The 20,831-nt window shown below is 41.0% G+C and overlaps 2 protein-coding genes across 3 annotated transcripts in view; one reads left to right on the top strand and one right to left on the bottom strand.

Annotated features, from left to right (window-relative positions):
- pkp4 (plakophilin 4) overlaps positions 1-10,798 on the bottom strand; it is a 95,334-nt gene extending 84,536 nt beyond the window's left edge. Inside the window, exon 1 of the mRNA XM_034232423.1 lies at positions 10,631-10,798. The gene's annotated coding sequence lies outside the window, so the exon portion shown is untranslated. The remainder of the gene's footprint in view (positions 1-10,630) is intronic.
- The window catches only part of LOC117556863 (coiled-coil domain-containing protein 148-like), a 34,608-nt gene continuing 23,916 nt past the window's right edge, over positions 10,140-20,831 (top strand). Inside the window, exons 1-8 of one of the 2 annotated variants that reach the window (XM_034232427.1) lie at positions 10,140-10,297; positions 11,503-11,563; positions 11,959-12,080; positions 14,846-14,949; positions 16,163-16,254; positions 16,346-16,497; positions 20,099-20,194; positions 20,341-20,522. In XM_034232427.1, coding sequence (XP_034088318.1) covers positions 11,509-11,563; positions 11,959-12,080; positions 14,846-14,949; positions 16,163-16,254; positions 16,346-16,497; positions 20,099-20,194; positions 20,341-20,522 — 803 coding nt within the window. In that variant the 5' untranslated portion in view covers positions 10,140-10,297; positions 11,503-11,508. Of the gene's footprint in view, positions 10,298-11,287; positions 11,414-11,502; positions 11,564-11,958; positions 12,081-14,845; positions 14,950-16,162; positions 16,255-16,345; positions 16,498-20,098; positions 20,195-20,340; positions 20,523-20,831 lie in introns of those variants that run through there. The other variant, XM_034232428.1, reaches the window with a different exon arrangement.

The following is a 20,831-nucleotide window of genomic DNA, read 5'->3' as shown; positions in this document are numbered from 1 at the left end:
TTGAATGATTCAGCAAGGACGTGTATGACTTTGCAGTAGTGCAGAGGTACGCATGCTTTTTTTGTGCTATTGTCTAGAATTTGTCACACACAGAGATATTTCTGCAAATTTCATATGTTCAATCAATGTATGACATACAATATGCTGTTCATCATCATGGAGCCACAAAATATGCGAGTACACGAGTATTTTTTTTATTTCCCCCAGGACTTCTAGGAGTATTTCGGCTACAGCCGGAAAACTTGAATGATGTTTGAGCACCTGAGAGGGAATGTCCATCCCAAGTGGGCTCCGGCATTGTTTAGGGTTACTGGTGCATGTAAAAGGAGAGTGCCAGAAAAACAGTTCTTCATGAGACGAGAACAAGCCCTTTAACTGGTTGGCTGGGTTTGTAATCTGGTAACATTGAAGTATTTTAAGCACCTTTTACACATGCAGTCTAACCCTGAAATGTTCAGAAACATTTCCTGTATAGAATCATGTGTGAATGGGAGCAGGGATCGATTCAGTTTAGTAATATGGCAGTTGTATGCAATGTTGCGTTAACGCCTTCTGCTAGCTAGACTGTCCGATGTCCCATCTATTCTGGCATTGCCATGTCATGTGTAAAAAGGTGCAAGACAGAGATGTTCCTGAATGTAGTGCCAATGTGTGGAATAGTCAACATCACTAGCGTTTTTTTTAAAGGTTATCCCAGTCATTTACCAAGTGTGAAAGAGGCTATAGTCTTTTCAAACGTCAACACTTTAGACATTCATTAGACAAGCGCTATGCAGTGATATTTCTCTGCTTCCTCGGGGTAGATCTGCTCACAAAGCTTTGTTCAGAAATGAAGAAAACTTGAGATCAGCGTCATGCTTCTTGAAGTATCAATCTGAGCACCATTGCCTTTAGGCTACAGGTTTTCCAGCTTTGATGTAATCACTTCATCGTTACTCTGAAAGAGAAAGAAAAATGACACAGCCCACATCTCCCTCATACCTCCACAATCAAATGCAAAGCTCAGGATATAAAATGCCATTTGAAATGTCATGTGCTTGAACTGCACTTTATTTCCAATGTCATCAACTGCCCTTCTATGGAGAAGATCGTACTTTGAAGCAGACTTTGAAATGTCATAACATCTTAAAAGTGAATGTTCTTCCACTTGGCTGAGTTTGATAGAAGCAGGTAAAACAGATTGTTTCAGTTTTCAGTTGTAGTCTGGGGAACTACATGCGTAGACCTCGTGATCACTTGAATGTATGTAACCTGACGTTGGGGAGATGCTTTCACTTTCAGACTAAATACAGCCACCGGGTAACCTCACATACCACTCTGGGATGATACCTGATCCCACAAACAAGCTAAAACAAAAAGCGCACAGCCGAGATCATGTTTGTAGCTTGTGTGCAGAAACAATAAATCAATAAAGTTAATAAGCATTGACATAAAATGTGTTTGACTAATCGTTCAAGCCTGACGTACAGCAACAACACTGGGGAACAAAAATAATCAAATAAACCAAAATAGTCAACACATAAAATCAACAATGTCAAATAATCTCTAGTTTCCGCCATAGCAAAATCGACTAGTGTTTCTTTTTTAAACAGAAACTGAGTTTGAAAGATGGCTGACTTTTGTACGATAATGCTGTATGTTTTACATGATGTTATGACTGTAAAAGCTACATTAATGTTTTTAGGGGTGCTGCTCATTGAGTATGAACTCCTGCACCACTCCTCTTCTACCATCAGTAAAGAGAGAGCTTTCGCCTGGGGTGATAATGTGAGTAGCTCCTTGAAATATTCAACAAGGTATTGTGTGCCCTGTTAAGGTAATTCTGCTGCAACATAGTCTTAGATAGATGGGATTGTTCAAGCAATGAGTTTGCAGTAAGACTCTTGTAAAAGGCCGCACGTGGAGCGAACTCCAGTGGAAAAGCTGGGTCCCTTCGCTGCTGTGTCCACATAGCAGACACTGACGAGGGGCAGTCTTTCAGACTCAGCATGTCGGGTGTATGGAAGGCTATTTTACAGGACAAAAATCTATTGTGCAGCTAATCTCTAAAAGCGCTGACATGCTTTGTGTTCTGTATTATCTTTAGCTGTCCGGGTTTCCAACCAAAGCATGAAATCTGGGGCTCTTTCAGGAATCTATCTACATATCTAGTTAGATCAACAATCAGCCAGCAGCCGCACATGTCAAGGCTTATCCACAAAAGCCATTCCAACACTGAATACAGGAAATATGCTTTTTTAATTAAATGATTTTTACATATGATAGTCAAATAGCTTTTTATACATTAACAATTAAGCTTGGAATCTTCCATAGTAATACTGTGTTTAATCTTAAAGGTCCCGTGTCATGCTTTTCCGGTTATTACCCGTCCCCTTGTGTGTTATGTAGCTTTTTATGCATGTAAAGGTCTGCAAAGTCACAAACCTTCAAAGTACACCCTGTAGCGAGTAAAACTCCAACACAGAAAATACCTGTCTATGCTCCCCAGAACGCCTCGTTGGAGATTTTTCTTTTTCCATTTTATTCTTCCTGGTCACAGTGACGTAACGATGACCAAATGGACCAATTTGTGGAGCAGCTCCACACACACACACACACACACACACACACACACACACACACACACACACACACACACACACACACACACACACACACACACACACACACACACACACACACACACACACACACACACACAACACACACACACACACACACACACACACACACACACACACACACACACACACACACCACACAACACACACACACACACACACACACACACCACACACACACACACACACACACACACACACCACACACACACACACACACACACACACACACACACACACACACACCACACCACTCACACTCACACTCACACTCACACTCACACTCACACTCACACTCACACTCACTCTCACTCTCTCTCTCTCTCTCTCTCTCTCTCTCTCTCTCTCTCTCTCTCTCTCTCTCTCTCTCTCAGCCGCGCTTTCGCCGGCACACACACTCACTCAGCCTTATCTTTTCTCAGGCTGTGAGTGTGTGGCGAACAGCCTGGCTGTGAGTGTATGCGTGTGCTCAGGCTGAGTTCTGCGGTGTCTCGCAGACCCCACGCAGCAACCAGGAAATGACACCAGTAATCCACCTCACACTGTCCGCTCCTCGAGCCTCAAAGGGCGGAGCAGCTAGCCCCGCAACGTCCCGCCAACACGGCACCCAGACCCCACGCAGCCTTCTCATCTGTTTATCATTACTGGTGTCATTTTCTGGTTGCTAACAAACGCCATTGTAACACATAAACACTGATGTTCCGCTGTAACGGTGGTGGACTCATCACAACAGAGTGGGCGAGCTGACCAATCAGAGCACACTGGGCTCATAGGGAGGGGGGGGGGCAGGAGCTCCAACAAGCCGTTTAGGACAGAGAGTGAATACACATTAGGGCTGAACGATATACCGTGTCATGGCGATAACCGCGGTATTCACACCGCAGGGACGTGCGGTTTTATTCATTTTTTTAAAAAATGCTAACGCACTTTAGCACATAATTCAAAAATAAAGATACCCTTATTACGAAACTGCACATACAATATATCCGATTAAAGCTGAGACTCCACAGATTATTTAAGTATAGTATCTAAGCGATCCGATCTCGCAACAGGGGAAGCAAACACAGACATCACAACACGTACCTTTTACGAAGCTTTTACGGGAGATTGTCTCACCGTAGCTGTCAATCTGATCAAAAGACGTGTTCAATGGCATTAAAACGAGAAAGAAAAAACGCGGCTGAATCGGTTGATCCATAGGTTGATAATGTATCTGTGGCTTTGAAGCAATTGTTTATAATCCATAATTCAATTTTTATGTAAAAATCGGAGCACAAAAGTTAGCTGCTAATGGTAGCCACCAGAGTGTATGCAGCTTCCGGTTTTGGCTACGCGTCACTCTCACTCCTTATTTGTTCATGTGTGTGTAGAACTTCCCCTGCATGCACAGCAAACCACCAATCACAATAATTCTTGATCAGATCACAGCAGGCCCCGCCCCGCTAGTACAGGAGGACAATACCGGAGAGAATGAAGATGTACTTCCAAGAATAAAAGCAACATCTGCCATCTGGAACTATTTTGGCCTATGGAAAAAACCTATGGATTAACCGATTCAGCCGCGTTTTTTCTTTCTCGTTTTAATGCCATTGAACACGTCTTTTGATCAGATTGACAGCTACGGTGAGACATCTCCCCTAGAAGCTACGTAAAGGTACGTGTTGTGATGTCTGTGTTTGCTTCCCCTGTCCGAGTTCAGATCACTCAGTGATGATACTATATACCTAAATAATCTGTGGAACCTCAGCTTTAATCGGATATCTTGTAAGTGCAGCTACGATAAGTAATAATAAGGGTACTTTTATCTTGAGTTCTGTGCCAAAGTGCGTTAGCATTTTTCGCTCAGGGGTCATTTAGATGCTTCTTATGAGACTTGTGTTTTGTTTTGGTAAAAATGGTTTGTATCGTCAGTTAGCTGAGATTATTTCCGTTAATCTGGTATAACACATTAATAGGTTCTTAAATATTAAGATCCCCTGAGACCAGTAATGTACCTGAACGCGTTCAATGAACGATCGTTCATATTTTGGGCGAACGTGAACTGAACGTACTGTATTTCCGCTAGATGAACGTAATTGAGAATGCGTTCATTCTCAGCGCTGTATAACGGCGTTCAAAAGTGCGTTCATTCTCAGCACTGTATTATAACGGCGTTCAAAAGTGTGCCAGATTTCATATGCCTTTCAGCCGAAAACCCAGTTAAAACACACCGTAAACAGGCTTCAAAATAATGCGGAAAACCACCCAATCTGGCAACAGCAAGCTGCCTGTGACGCGTACGCGCCTGTCACATGGATGTATAATAAGAACTGGATACAGCGTGGGAGGCGGGGCCTCATTCATTCCTATGAGAGCTGCTCATTAGCGCATGATGATAAAATGGCCCAATTTTTGAGAGAGTGAAACGTCACAGATTACCCAGCATGCCTGAGAAGTACCCGTATGTGCACTCATAGAGCATGCGCAACTTTAACCAAAATGCTCGTTCACATCAAGCACGTCAATTTGCGTACACGTAACAGCACCGCGCGTTCATGACAGCATGGTAATGGATTGTTGTTATCATGGATTTGATATGAACGAGGCGGCAGTTAGCAGCTAGCTAGTAATGATGCTAATGTACACATCAATCGTTATGTACTTATATTACGCTGTAACAGGATCTAGTGATATCCAACAGAGCTTCATTTAGCATGAAATAATTATTGCACTGTATATATATATGTATATTTATATATAGCCTATTCATATACAGTGCAATAAGCTTCTTAGTGCAATACGAAGCTACAGGGACGTTAATAATGTCGGTAATATTAACTTTATTTAATACAACATTTACGGTACAAGATTTAATCATACAGCCCATGTAGTATGATAATGAATTACAGCAAACATGTGCAATATATCCATTATTACAGCTCCGTGGGATGGCAGTAAGACGATATGGATCCGTTCTTATCCATGGGTAAAGATAAACGCAACTCACATTGGTTTCTCATACAGCATCTCTGTAAACTACGTGTATTCACTGAATTTCACTCTGCCTTTAACGGCTCGTTGTAGCTCCAATAGCTCCAGCCCCACCCTCCCTGTGAGCACAGTGTGCTCTGATTGGTCGGGACACGTAACATGAACGTGCCGGGAGGCGCGGTCCCGTGGGTTAGATGCGCGTTCATAATGCAGAGGGAAATAACTCTCAGAATAACGTTATTAGCACATTTTTACAACTTGAGGAACGAATGTTTTTAATAAGGGCTATACAAGTGTTCATACTGGGTAGTTTATTTAGTTAAAAAAAAATTATCCAACGAGTTACAGACCACTCTTTCCCCATGTAAGTCAATGGGAAAAAGTGTTTCCGGGCCTGGCAACCAAACGGAAGTGTAGTACCGCCGTTTGGCCAGCACGAATATTTTCATCTGAGTCCGGCACACTTCCTGGGGGCTTGGCCTGTCACCCCTGGCTGTCGCACTAAAATATACGTCATCAGACTCCTCACAACAAACTAGGGCTGTGCGATTATGGCAAAAATCATAATCACGATTATTTGGGTCAATAATTGATATCACGATTATTTTGACGATTATTCATTGACCATTTATTGAACTTTAAAACAAATAATATTTTACCAATAAACAAGATCAACAAATATGTTGGAGCACACTTCCAAAACCATACTAAACATATATAATTCTTATGATAAATAAAAATAAATTAGACCAAAATAAATGAAATCAAACATGTTGCAGTGCACTGTCACAACCTACTGAAAACTACTTAACATATAGCCAACATGTTGGTTCAACATATTCAACATATTCCACTCAGTTAAACGTTCAAGGCTGGCCAACCGTCATGGTCCAGAAGTAACAGGAAATAAATGTTGAACTACAATTTAAGACCAAATAAAAATGTTTTGGCCACCATGGCAAATGCTGGTAGGGCTGCTCATGTCATCTCTTAAAGATTTTTTGCAAGAAACACCAGGCTGTTTACATGGTCTGGTTTCAGAGATGAGCGCAGGCAGGTGACAATATTGCCACCTGTACTGAAGACCCTCAGCCACTCCCCGACACAGGGGTGACGCCGGCCAATCACAAAGCTTTGATGCATTCAAGTGCATTATTCTGGCACAGGAAGATTATGTTACAGGACATTAACGATAAAACAGAATAATGTTGTTCTATTTTTAGACACATCTCGCGATCGACTGGTTGGGCACCCCTGGGCTAGACCATAGGTCCGTTGTGGTGGCAAAGTAGTCAGCTGAAGCCACATCTCTCTCAACTTCCCCACGGCATTTGTCACATAATACCGAATGAAATAATACCGAGACGGCATCGCGTAACGCTTGTCCAACGTGTTGACAAGTTGCTTAAAGCCCTGGTTGCTAACAGTGCTAACTGGGCACATATCTTTAGCGATGTGAAATGTAATGGCACCTGTAATATCTCTGTGTCTCTGCGAGCTCGTCGCGTAGGCCGTTGCTCTGTACAATGCGTCCTGAATCGATGACTGTGATGATGTTGTGGATGAAGTCGAGCGGCATCTGCTTTTTGGTCTGCTTTTTGTTGTATTATTGCCCAGTCGTATTGCACTTTGTGGTTGTATTTCAGATGATTAAAGAGATTGGTTGTGTTAGCGTGTGGTGCCAACACAACCTGGTAAATCCTGCACTGTAGGCCTACTTTCTTTTGCTCCACGTCGGACTCCTGAAAGCCAAAGTACTTCCAAATAGTGGAAATAGTTGTACCCTTCTTTTTAACGAGTTGCTGCTCTTGTTCTGACATCTGCGCTTGCGCTGAACACTCACAACACATATCACTACTACGTGGCCGAGTGGGCTTTTAGGGAGGGGTGAAGCGCACCCAGCAAAATAATCGTATTTTGTCAATTATGCTGTTTTCATAATCGTCGCAAGCCATAATCGTAATCGCGATTAAAATACGATTAATTGCACAGCCCTACAACAAACAATGTGGAACCGCTGAACCGGCGAGCATTGAATGAATGAATGAATTAGTATGGACGAAGCCGAGAGCAGCTGCAGCAGCGGCACTCGAAATGCCAGTATTCTGATTGCTGTCTGTGGTTCTATATGGGTTGTGGCAATCATTTTTGACAAATAATAGCTCGCAGCAACGTATTGAAAAAATAACTATAAACTATAAATTAGTTCATTTTTGAAACCATGAACTTTAGTTCAACATTTTGAATTATGAACTATGAACTGAACTAGTTCATTTTAAAATGTGTGAACTGTGAACTGAACTAGTTCATGTAGAAAGTGAACTTTCCCAACACTGCCTGAGACACTGTCGTGAAAAAAAAAGTAAAGTACCCGCCGGGACTTTGGGGTTTAACAGGTTAAAAAACCCGCAATATATACCGCGGGGGGGGAAAAATCGCGATGTCAGTTTTTTTCAATACCGTGAAGCCCTAATACACATGCTATACATAGATGCTGTATGAGAAACCAATGTGATTTTGGAACATGGAACAATGTAAATCTATTCTAGTAAACCTCAACAATGGAATTATGATCGATAGAAATGGCCATGTCATGGGACCTTTAAATATTAAAAACATGTTTTATAATAATAATAATAATGATTGGTCTGCTTGCTGTTTTAGTTCTCCCGATTGATAGAATAAAGATGTTATGGGTTCACGATGGAAATTCCCCTACTCTACTACATGTGGTTTGTTCTCATAGGAGGCAGGAGAAAACTCTCTGACCACACCATGCAAATGTGGTAGGAAAGAAGCTGCAGTATGTGGGGTGGGATTTGATGAGAACTTGCTAGTATAACTATTATTACCATCCTACACTGGAGCCACACCATAATGGCAAAAATAAACATTTCTAAACACAAATCTATTGAAATGTTATGCAAATCCTTTAATTAGCCAGCAAACGTTAAATGAAACATAATCAGTCATTCATCACAGTCAGAGCATCGCATACGGCTATATAGATTCTGCTTTTTTTATGGATAGTTATATCATTAAAATCACTACATTTAAGGGCAATTTTAATTGTAATTGTGCACACGGCATCTTCTCCTGACTGGCTAAGGGAAGAGATTGATACAGCACTTTTCTTCAATTGTAGCATGCATGCACTTGCACAAGGAAAGTAACCATTTTTGTTTCCAGAAAAGGCAAAGACTGGAAATATGTTCCCTGTCTTAAGAGAGTGGAGGTGTACTTCTTTGGTTGTAGCAAATCTGACATGTAACATAGGGGTGAGGGTTTAAGCCTTGATGTCAGGCCAGAATTAGAGAGTGAAAAAAACTTCCAGGGGGTGGAGGTCCAACAAAAGGCGCTAAACTATTCAACAGTTGTCAGTTCCCATTAAAAAGAACTCACCATGAAGACTGGGTCAAACAATCACACCAAAACTCAAAATGACTTTAGCAACTGTTTTTGTTTTTGTCTACTGAAGCACCAAGTTGTTGTTTGAGCAGATAATGTGTTTTCTTTCTGCATAATCAATAATCTTTCACAAACAAGTATTATAGAGTTCTAGAGTTATAAGCAACACGACAAATGAAAGTGACAGGTTGGCTGAATGTGCTAAAACCTCGTGCAAACCTTGTGCAAAACGAGATGTCACTAGAATGTAGAAAATGCATGAAAAACAAAACAGAAGGAGAATTGTATTAAACCAATGTTCTTTCATTTCCACAGTAAACCACCCTGAATGGATGTCAGCTGTGTAGCAGACTAAGTATTGTGCTGTAATGTGAATCACGAGGTGTCTGTGTGAGATTGAGCGAGTGAGAGACAGAGTTCATGATCTAATTCGCCATATGCACTTCCACTGTTGGCTGGGGGGAAAACTTGCACTATGTTCACTCAGTCACATCAGTGATGCATGCAGATAACCTTTCCACAGCTGCATGGCATGAAGCACTGCTCCCAGCAACTCTGATGTGATAATAGGGGATATGTAACACAATGAATAACCCATGTTTTCACTCTGTGATTAAAGTGTGCCAAATTGTAAATTCTCTAATCCCCTTTTCAATTACATTTCTCACACCAAGGTTATAGTGACAGTTAAAATAAACAACTACTGGGTGCAAAACATGAGTTGAAGACTTATGCATATGGTTGTATGTGAGACAGTTAGTGTGCCTTTTAAATCAGACCTACTTTTTAAACCAAAGTGGGACAAGATAATGGACATGTGCCACATCATAGGTTATAAATGCTGAGTGAGTTAGGTGATTAACAGAAAAGGTGAAAAGAATGATGATACACTCCAATGCATTAGATACGGTAATTTGGCCATTTATTTGATTATCTTCCAGGGCAATTCATGTAAGTCCATCTTGTCCTTACGGTTAGTCTTGTACAATTCCAAAAGCTATGAAACCTACAGTCACAGTGTTTTTAAAGGAACGCCCCTGTTAAAATGCAGATTAGGGTAATTAAATATGGCGTAGTTTGAATGTAGCGAGTGAACGTGAGAGTAAAGGTAAGCTTATCTTGCGGGTGCAGAGAGTCGGGATCTCCGCCCCTCTCCGACCTCGCATTCCTCAGATTCCCACACTCAAAGCTCATCTGCCTTTTACTTCACCTCTTAGCGATACCCTTTCAAGAACTAAGAGAAAAGTGAGCTTTTTGTGGTAACGCAAAAACTAAAACAGTTGCTGTCTGTCCGCCTGGTGAGTTTTCAATTCCTACGGGTTGGCATTGAGGTTACAGCATGAGGTCCTTCAAAGGTGTGCGTTGTTGGCGATGACTCGGTCACAAGATCAAGATTAAGGTAGTATTAGATGCACTCCCGCTGTTTATAAGCCTAAATAAGTTTACCTTGTGCCGTACACGTACGCAAAAAAGCTAACACTTTCTTTACACAGTGAATTCATGACTTTCTGAGTTCACGTAGCAGTCCATACCCTCCTGCCTTGCGCACAGATGCGTGTATTTTTTCCCTACGTTTTCCCCCCAATTATTCTGCAGTAAGCGAATGAGCGGAACAAATAGATAATAAATACCTTGGGGGGACTGTTGTTCCGCTGGCTGAGCTGCGGCTAGGATCTACATTGGAAAATGTAACTTCATCAGTAAAGTCCCCTAGTTTAGTCCCATGCATGTGGAAGAGTGAAACGCTTCTCCATAGTCGTGAAGAAGAAGAAGAAGAAGACCCTCCGTCGCTTCCACCAGCAAACCCAGGCAAAGCGAGCGTGCATGACGTCAGTGGGAGTGTGGGAAAGCACTGCACACTCCTGATTGGTTGCAATAGGAGTAGGGGGCGGTCCATAGGAGGTTCTCTGTGTTGAATTAACCAATGGGAGTACAGATAATAGTTTCCTTGGTTACATTTTTTTTGTCACTGTACAGAGGGGTAAGCTAGGGTTTAGTGGGTTAAATGTTTATTTTACTCGCATAGTAAAGAGTTGACTATTGTCGTGTGAGTTGAATTTAGAAGCAGTACGATGCTCTGTAAAATTTCGCTGTGTTTAATGTTTTCAATATTTCAATTCGTCTGACTACTGTAGATTACTGTAGACTTTGTTAGCATTAGCTAGCTGACAGAATAGGTAAACAACTGCTCCACCGTGACACCTCTCAGGCTGTTTGTAAGGTGTTTAATTTGTGTGCCCCAGTATTACTTTTGAACTATAGGGCGGCAACATATTATTATTAATTATTTTCTTAATAATTTAGTAAGAAGTATTTTTAAAGGCATACTACCACTTCATTTTATTGAGTTGAATTGTTTCACTGGATTGGATTTAGCAATGTCTTGAAGACCTTAATAACCTGACTAAAGCCAGGTACCTCTGCCGTTTAAATGTTATTTTGTATTTGTTTTAGCTTTTATATTTTTCACATAAAAGCAGTTATTTGTTCCTTCATTTTGCAGGCAAAAATGAGTGGAATGGATCGGAATACATTCATTACAAACTACAGAGCAGAAGATGTGGGTAAGTCAGCAGAAACTGGGCCTCAAATATTGCTGACTTGTGACACAGTGGCCCCATTGATCTGTTGAACAGATTTGACCTGATGTCCCCGATGCCTTTGACAAAGACAGCATTGCTTGTATTTATTCACCTGCCTCTTTAACTCACAGATGAACTGCTCAAAAACTGTCTGACACAGTTAGTTTGCCCCGATGTTACTTACCCCCCCCCCCCTCCAGTAATTCTTCAAATTAGCCCTCCAATCCATTAGCGCTGATGCTCCTCTGTTTTCACCTCCTTTGTATTTCTTTGCTGAAGTCAGCATAATGACTTTATTTCAGACATTAAAAGTGATGAGATTTTCAACAATTCCAATTATCCTAATCCAGCCATATCATTTGCTTTCATCCGTGCAGAAAAACTGACACTGCGGATGAAAAATGGTCTTGGCAGCTCAAAGTACAAACCGGCTGAATACCAAAAACTACAAGCCATTGTTGATGCCAAGCGCCTGGAGTCTGATCTAATTGGATTAAAGGTAACATTTGGTTATTATCAATATCCTGCCTCTGCTTGAAATAGCATTGTTATTATAAAATCTATTCCCGTTGTATTTAATAAAATGTTGAATCAAGAGCAAATGAAGAAGAATGGGCAACAACACGATAATAGCAAACAGTCCTATTCATTATCCACCACAGGAAGAGCTTGAACTGACAAAAAACAGATTTGAATGTGAGGTGATAAAACAACATATAGTGGGAAATAGTGCCATTTATTTGTGTTTGTCTACCGTTCTTTCCTCTCTCTTTAACACATACTGTTAAGGGATTTCATACCATATGACAACAGGCATTGCATACACTTTATAGTTTGTCCAACCACATCAAACAGAACAGTAATATCACAACCATACACAGTAGCATTACAGATCTCATGACTATTCATTTGGATACCCACCCGGGTTTCTACAAAACGGATTGAAGTTCATAGTCTTCCAACCCTGAGTACAGTAAAAAGTTAAGGCTTTGGGCAATTGAGATAAGGCTGTTGGACCTGCGGTGTTTTAATTGTTAAACTGTGGCAGAAGCCTTTAAGTATCATTATGGTTGCCCGTGGCTCCTTCTAACCCAGCACGCTGCATAACCTAGATAAGACGGCTATGTTCACAAATCGGGTCGCCCTGCTGAAAGGAAGGCGTTCTGAGCATATCCTGTTGGTGATGTGATTGAGGGTAAATGAATGAGTCGCCTCAAGGGGATCATTATTGTGAAAGGACTAGCAGCATTGTTACTCAAACACCCTTTTTTTGCCGATTGATCATATTTTTTTTCTCAGCAGCTCTGGTTTTTGTGTTATTTACAAAAACATAGAAATAATATCTTTTAATTTAAATGTTGTCAACATACAATGTGCCTTTATCGTTGAATACATTTGGACTTGTCACAATAAGCACATGTGTAAATAATGAAATTAATTATGAATGACTTCCATTAGGCTGATACAGTTTTAGGGTCCTGTGCTATGAGCAAAATTGCCTCTTACTTACTATATAGCGCACTCCATTTACACACTGCTGTTTTATTTGAGTTTTGGAATACTGAAGAAATGTTTGCACAAAATAGTGTCCTGAAAATATCCACTATGAAACAAAAATGTGTTCTTGTGCGTTGCATTACACTATACCTTCTGCTACAATCCAAGAGTTCACCTAGTATTGAGCGATACAAAAAAAAGAGAGAACAAGGGATCATTAATGTTTTTATTAACACCCGTGCTTCACTCTGACAAGCCAAAACGTTGGGGAGAGGCATGAACTCACTCAATATCTCTATGATCGACAGATTTAGTTTTTGTGGTACTCTGACGGAGCATCATCTTTTGTGGCTATAATCATGTATTTTTGATTTGAACTCCATATTTTTTATTTGGGAGCTTTAAAGGGTTATGTCATGGATCTGGAAAGTACCACATAATGTTGTTTATCTATATCTTGTTTGGGATTCATTCACAAGAGGTATCTGAAAGGTATCAAAAACAGATCAAATCTGCACATGCTGTTTTAGAGATAACAAAAACAATGAGAAAGGGTGTCATGCCCAAACATTTAAAAAAACAATGTGGAGTGGCAAATACAGTATATGTTTACAAGTAATAGAAGCACACTTTTTCCTTTGACTCAGTTTGATACAAATCATTTAAAAAGTCCACTAAAATGGTTGAAAGGGGAACCGTACTGGGCCCTCGATCGTTCAGAGTGTTTATATTGGTGGATTAGGTTATTGTAACAGTGAGAGTAGAATTCAGCTGATGTAAATGTAGCTCCAGGCTCATTCTTTGTAGTCCAGCTGAGTTTATTAGACAACCAATGCAAATGTAAATCACCTAGCCTGGAGGAGGCAAGGGATGACCCCAATTTGGCCTCTTTCTTTAAAGACAGCCCTTGTTTCAGATCGAGCACTGTAGATTGGAATAACTCTAAAATGTTTTTGACATCCTGAGGGTAAGGATCTGTAGACGAACCTGACCCTAAAGTTTGACACGCATTAAAGACAACGATAAACACATTAACTCCTTTTCATTTCCTATTCATATGAAATGCATTGTTCCCATGGATTGGTTATTTGAGATATTCCTTTGAACAATGATCTGAGCCAGTGGCCTGTGTATAAAAACGCTGATAGAAGACAATGAATTGCTGCATGGAAAGCGCTGTGAAGGAGGGCCTCGTCCTTTCATAATGAAAAGAGAAAATAAATGAGAGTAGATTAAGACTTTTACATCCCCCCCCCCCCACCTCCTATTCCTAAAAACGTGTCTCATGCGTGTCATGCAGGTTTCCACATAATTATTTTGCTGTTTATTTTTGCCTTCATGCTTTAACAGTGATACCGTTTCAGTTGAATTAACTCCGTTTATGAGCCCTTCACAGGCTTGTGCCTATCGCTAATAAAGGCTGAAGCAATGCCTGTGTAAACCTATTCCTGATGTGTGTAAAGGAAGAGAACTTATTCCTGCTAAAAGGAAACACAAATTACCTATTTTATGTTTCACCATCCGTTCCAACATCATGATTTATTCACTTTGGTTCTCGTGCTTTTTCGATGTTATAAAATGGCCCAGATAATTGATGCATTAAGGCACTTACAGAGTCAGGTTTTTCAAGACTATGTTAATTATTTGTAGGAGGAAATAAATGTCATGGCTAAAGTGTATTGAAAAGCAAACACTGTGGTGATTTGTTTTAACGTGCTGATTCAGTTCCAGAGTTTCTCCTGCTGAGCGTTAAACCTTGTCTTATAGGTTCAGAAGACGCGTTGTGCAGCCAAGGCGACCAAGGACAGCTCCGTATTACGGCAGCACAGACAGGTGTGGAGCAGAGAGTGCCCCAGGCTGCAAAAGGCTGAGTAAGAGCCCCCTATTACTCCCTGTCATTATCTGCCACAGTTTTCTGGCTATTACACCACGCAACCGTTCCACTTAAGCTCCATTGAGTCCAGGCAGGACCCTGCACGAAGAAAATATGGTTTAGAGAAAGAGAGGGCACAGCAGCCTGGGGAGAAATACTGTATGTATTAGGGAGAAAACAAGAAGAGAAGAGATGGAAGATCCCACATGATTTTCCTGCAGTGATGACATTGAATGTAAGGGTGAGAAACAGAGTAGAGTATTTGAGCTGTGTGGTGAAAGTAGAGTAAAGTGAATGGAGAAACGTGCTCCCTCTGTGTCCAGAAGTGTGGGGCCCCAGCGGTGTCATGCCTTGTGAAGTGAGAAGGGCAGCGCTAGCTCTGGGGTGCAGCGTGTTTGGCTGCGTAATGACTGTGTCTGAGCCACCCAAGGTTAATGATGTACACAAGCGTGAGCCTCAGTAATGAGCCTACTCATAAAGAGGTACCACTGCTTGGAACTCTCTAGGTATACATCTAGTTAAAATACCATGGGATTCAAAAGCCACCTTGTCAGATGGTAAATCAGGCAGATGTCTCTATGGTAACTTCCTTTATTCACAATCATGTCAACCCCCGAGCCAGTGAGCAGCAAGTCAACAATCTCTGTAGCGCTCTCCATAGGGCTGATGGTGTGATACTGCCCACAGCAAGACAGCATGTTCACATTTTTTGTGAAAGATTATTCCAGTTGAGTCTGAGATAGTGGGTGATAATCAGAAGGAAGGATAGATCTGGTCCCCAGCCTGTCCCCATATCTCCAGAGATGAATCCCAGTAGTCAATGTAGTGGTGAAAGGTAACTAAATGCATGTACTTAAAAAATGTTGAGTCATTACTAAGTTACTTGGGTTTTTTAATTTAATTTTAAATTTAATTCTTAGTTCTAGTTACAAGTTAGTTTTCAGATTCAAATTATGAATATAAAATCTAAAAACTTTAACAATGAAGGTGTTGAAATTGGCCCAACCTTTAGCACATAAAGGCATCAATGATTTGTTGTTTGTAGATCTGCCATAAATTAGAGGTTATTTGAATAAGTCAACATTTGAAGTGACATTTTATCGCTGTCTTAGCGGGTATTCTGATTTTGTATTATGTTCATTCTTAATTGTTGGCTTAGTAACTTAATGTTGTTGTGTTTAAAACAGTTTTCCCTTCCTCTCATGAAACAGGGAGAAGGCTGAGAATGACATCAAGGATTTTCTTCAACAGCTCAGGCCAAACGGTAGAACAGACACTGCCATCTTCTCCCTTCAAGATTTTGGTAAACAACACTAACCGTTTGATCATTTTCATTTTACTGTTTATAAATTCAAAACTCACATGCGCCCTTGCACGTCTGTGTTGGGGTTTAGGGCTGCTGCTGGAGAGGGAGCGTGAGGCGTTCAGGAAAGCCACGGTGGAGCCTGTTCTTCAGCTCAAGGACGACCTGCGCTTCAGACTGGGTGAAGCACAAAGTCAGGATCTCACCGCGAATCAATCCGACTGGGAAGAAGTTAAACAACAGGTATCAGAGTGAAATAAAACAAAGATGGATGTCCACCGTCACATTGATAAAGGAGCTTAATTTGTAGAAAGCTAGCAATATCTCTAAATCCAGGATCAGAAAAATAGACATATAATTCCTGCACTGATTGATTGATTGATTGAAAAGTTTATTAACAGCTTGTATATTGTGTACAGTACAGTACAGCTCAAAACATACAATTGTTAAGGGGATGCAGACCAGAGAAAGACTTTCGTCTTGTTTACATCAGGGTCCCCCATTTCCAATTCATCATATCATTTAAGACATACAAGACATATTTGACATACAGATGGCTTATTTACAATGTACATACAGGTGGTTTTTTACATACAGATTGCTTATTTACCATTTTCATTTTAGATTTCGTTCTAATACATCCTAACCGGACATTTAAGACATACCAAGTCTACAGATATACAGTTAGTAACAGAGTCTAAAATGCGAGTGTATACATAGATGGGGGGGGGGGGGGGGGGGGAAGCTGTCCATTGAACGACAGGTTGAGATTTGTACCATTACCGGGGCCAGTTTTGCAATGCTCTCCCCCGAAGGTGCTCTTTAAGAGAGGTTTTGAAGGTAAGTATAGTTTTACTTTCCTTTACAGTTGTGGGAAGAGCGTTCCACCTTGATGTGGCATAATTGCGAAATGTGTATTCCCCCTTTTTTGTGCCAAATCTGGGTTTCACATGATTTGTGGAGCTCCCTCTGGTGTTATGATCATGGTATTCCTTGACCTTTGGGAAGAATTTTGACATGTACATGGGTACCATAGAGGTGTAGTGGATCTTGTAGACCAGGCCCATTGCAAGTAGCTGTACTCTGTCGTCTACTCTAAGCCATCCTAGGTTGTCAAAGTGGGCAGAGGTGAGGTGGGTTCTAGATGAAAGGTCAAGCAGTAGTCTGACCAGTTTATTTTGCGATGTTTGAAGTTTTATTTTTAGCGCCTTGGAGGTGCTATGGTACCATGACGTGCAAGCATAGTCATAGTACCCTTGAATGAGTGCTCCTGCCAGAGTTTTCAGGGTGTTTTTGTTTACCAGAGAGGAGATCCGGTATAGGAATCTAGTTCTTTGATTGACTTTTTTTATTACATTGGATGCCATTTTGTCACAGGAGAGGTTTGCCTCAAGAATAGATCCTAGGTATGTAATTTCCTTCTTACTTGTGACAATAATGTCGCCCACTGCAACTGAGAAGTCGTCGGATTTGCTGAGATTATGTTTCGAACCGAAGAGAATGGACTCTGTTTTACCCAGGTGTAATGATAATGTATTATCGGCGAGCCAGGTGCAGATTCTGCCGAGCTCGGAGCTGAGGGTTTTTTCAACCTGCAATCTGCTCCTGTCAGAGACCAGCAGGGCTGAGTCGTCCGCGAACAGGAACAAGTTGCAGTCACATGCTGATGACATGTCATTTACATACATTAGGAACAGTAACGGACCTAATATGCTTCCTTGTGGAACACCACAGCTCACTGGGAGGGGGGGGGGACAGAGTACCATTTACCTCCACCATCTGTTCTCTCCCCTCCAGGTAGGATTGCATCCAGCTCACCGATAGTCTATCAAAACCAATTGCTTTTAGCTTGTCAATCAGAATGGGGTGATTGACAGTGTCGAAAGCCTTTTGTAGGTCCAGCATCACCATGCCGCAGTACTTGCCCTCGTCCACCTCTTGTTTGATGTGGTCGCTCAAATAAAGAAGGCATGTGTCAGTGGAGTGCATGTTCTAAAGCCAGATTGAAATTCCTAGATTAGTTTATTTTCCGCGAGGTACTTTTCGACCTGTTCATATACTATTTTTTCCATGACTTTCGAGATGGAGGTAAGTATAGAAACAGGGCGGTAGTTGCCTGGGTCCAATTTGCTGCCCTTTTTGTGCAGGGGGGTTACTCTTGCAATTTTGAAGTCTTTGGGTACGTGTCCCTGTTTTATGGAGAGGTTAATTATGTGAGCTATGACTGGTGAGATGGCGGTTGCTGTGTCTCTGAGGAATTTGGAGGGGATATTGTCGTGGCCAGTGGCCTTGTTAGGTTGGAGGGCGCTCAGTTTAATGAGTACCTCTGCTGTTGTTACACTTGCTAGACTGAAATCATCTTTGCGTACCCCTAGGTTTTTGTAGTAGGTCATGATGTGATCTACTCCAAAAAGCCCTGAGTGGGAGGGTAATTTATTTACAAGAGTTGTGGCTATGTTTGTGAAAAAAATGTTCAAGTACTTGGCCACATCCAGTTTGTCTGTGATGAGCCTGTTATCTGTCTTTATGTTTAAGTTAGGAAATCTCGTTTTGAGTTTTTTACTGCAGCCAAGCTGGTTATTGAGTAATTTCCAAAGTTCACGGGGTTTATTTTTGTTTTCCTCAGTTTTGACATTGATGAAATTCTTTTTGGCAGTTTTGTCCTCAGATGTTAGGGAACTATTGAGGTACCAAAACAGTCTCTCCTGCACATCCAGCAGAAGTTTAAACTGTCCTTCTTGTTCACACAAAGATCTAAGCTTGCACAAAGTCATATTCACTGCTATTGAATCTCTTGTTTGTTAGATATCCCTCCCGAAGTCACCGAGCCTGCTTTTGACTCTCAGAGGCTTTTCGCAAGCTGTAGAGATGAATGGCGAGATTAGGGAGTAAGCAGGGGTCTTTAAAGGCAGACCAAACTTGGAACGAGCTGTCTGCCAGCCATTTTGTCTCCTCTGTGTGGATCCCTCAAGCTTGTTTCTTTCCCATGACCCCCCTCTACTTTTGTTGGCCTACAGCCCCTGGAAACATGATTGCATAGGCACAATAGGACAATCCCCCCCGTCAACATACACAAACACACCCAGCCTCGGGTTCTCTCTTTTTCCTTTTGTTATCTTTTTCTATTTTTCATCCCACCATGTTCATCCCAAAACTATAAGAATTACACTGTGCATATTTTACTATAAATTATAAAAGCTTTTAGTATTTCTCCGTATTCATAGATTGACTATGCTAATATCCCTGTCCATCTGTCCATCTGTCCATCTGTCCATCCATCCAGGAATCTTTTCCTATCTTTGATCATAATTCATCATTTTTATCATGCATCAATCCCATTCAGGCTCATAATACCTGTGTGTATAAAGTTCAATTCTCACTTTTTGATTGTACAACAAAACCATGGAGCTGTGCAACTTAACTGTTTATCTTCTTCTGATATTTAACATTTTGGGAGATACGTAGTTACTGGTTGATTGCTATTACTGAATTATTCTCATGATATATGTTTCTGAATCAACAATCTGGCTCGGTTAAATAAATACTGTTAATTTGAGCGGTCATAGCATAATGACAGGTTATAAAGTGATACACGACTACTGTGACCACGTCAGTCTGCTGTGTGTATCCCAATTTTTTGAGTAATTCCTTTTTTTAGTAATTCCTTGATGGGCAGGGTTAGATGTGGAAGTATCAACAAATAAATGATTCCTTTTATAGTAAAGTAACAGCTAATTGGAAGTGTATTTCCCCCAGACACAATAAGATTCAACTGCTGTTGTCATGATTGTTTTTTTAATATGACAATCTTTTTTTCAAGTTTGTTTTTTCCTTGAATTCCCAGATACACTTTGTGAAGGACCAGCAAGATGAAATAACTGCAAAACTCAATTCAGAGTACCAGATTTTGGAGGAGGAGATAATTGGCTGTGGCTTAGAGGTACATTTCTCACTACTGGTTTATAGATATCCTCCTTCTGTGTCAGCAACATGGTGATTAAAAACCATTTCTACAGTGTGTCCAAATAAAACGTGTGAACATTTAATTTCTATATATGTCAAAGATAGTCATGTTGTCCTTTGCAGAAATATCTCACTAGTACTTCAGTTGATCTGGTGATCATAGGAAGCTGTCCAGAGGAAGTGTTGGAGTCAGACTGCCCTTACCCAGAGCTGAAGGACGCCCTGATCCAGGCCTTTCACTCACTATCAGAAAGATACCAGAGCAGGCTGCAGGATCTCCAAGATCAACTGCAGACAACTGACAGGTAGGATTTGGCAGCTAACATTGAATACATGTATGCTGGCATTACATTCAATATCTCACTAAAGTCTTCATAGAAATAGGCTTTTAATGATTTTCAGCCATCCATTTTGATAAATAAAGGTATAGGCAAAACTCCAGGGAAGCTGATAAGATCAAGAATAAAGATTTAAAAAACTCAGCAGGACCCCAGCAGCATAAAGGCACAGTCCCTTCCCTCCCCAGAAGCAAGCTGTTTCTCCCCAGGAGGTTGATTATGTCACTGTCTCTTGATCTGTACTTCCATATCAGCGCTGTATAGCACTGTTAGCTT

The sequence above is a fragment of the Gymnodraco acuticeps genome, unplaced genomic scaffold (assembly GCF_902827175.1).
Source record: "Gymnodraco acuticeps unplaced genomic scaffold, fGymAcu1.1, whole genome shotgun sequence".
In the NCBI taxonomy this organism is placed as follows: domain Eukaryota; kingdom Metazoa; phylum Chordata; class Actinopteri; order Perciformes; family Bathydraconidae; genus Gymnodraco; species Gymnodraco acuticeps.
The sequence above is the reverse complement of the archived record's forward strand: the minus strand, read 5'-3'. Positions and strand labels throughout refer to the sequence as shown.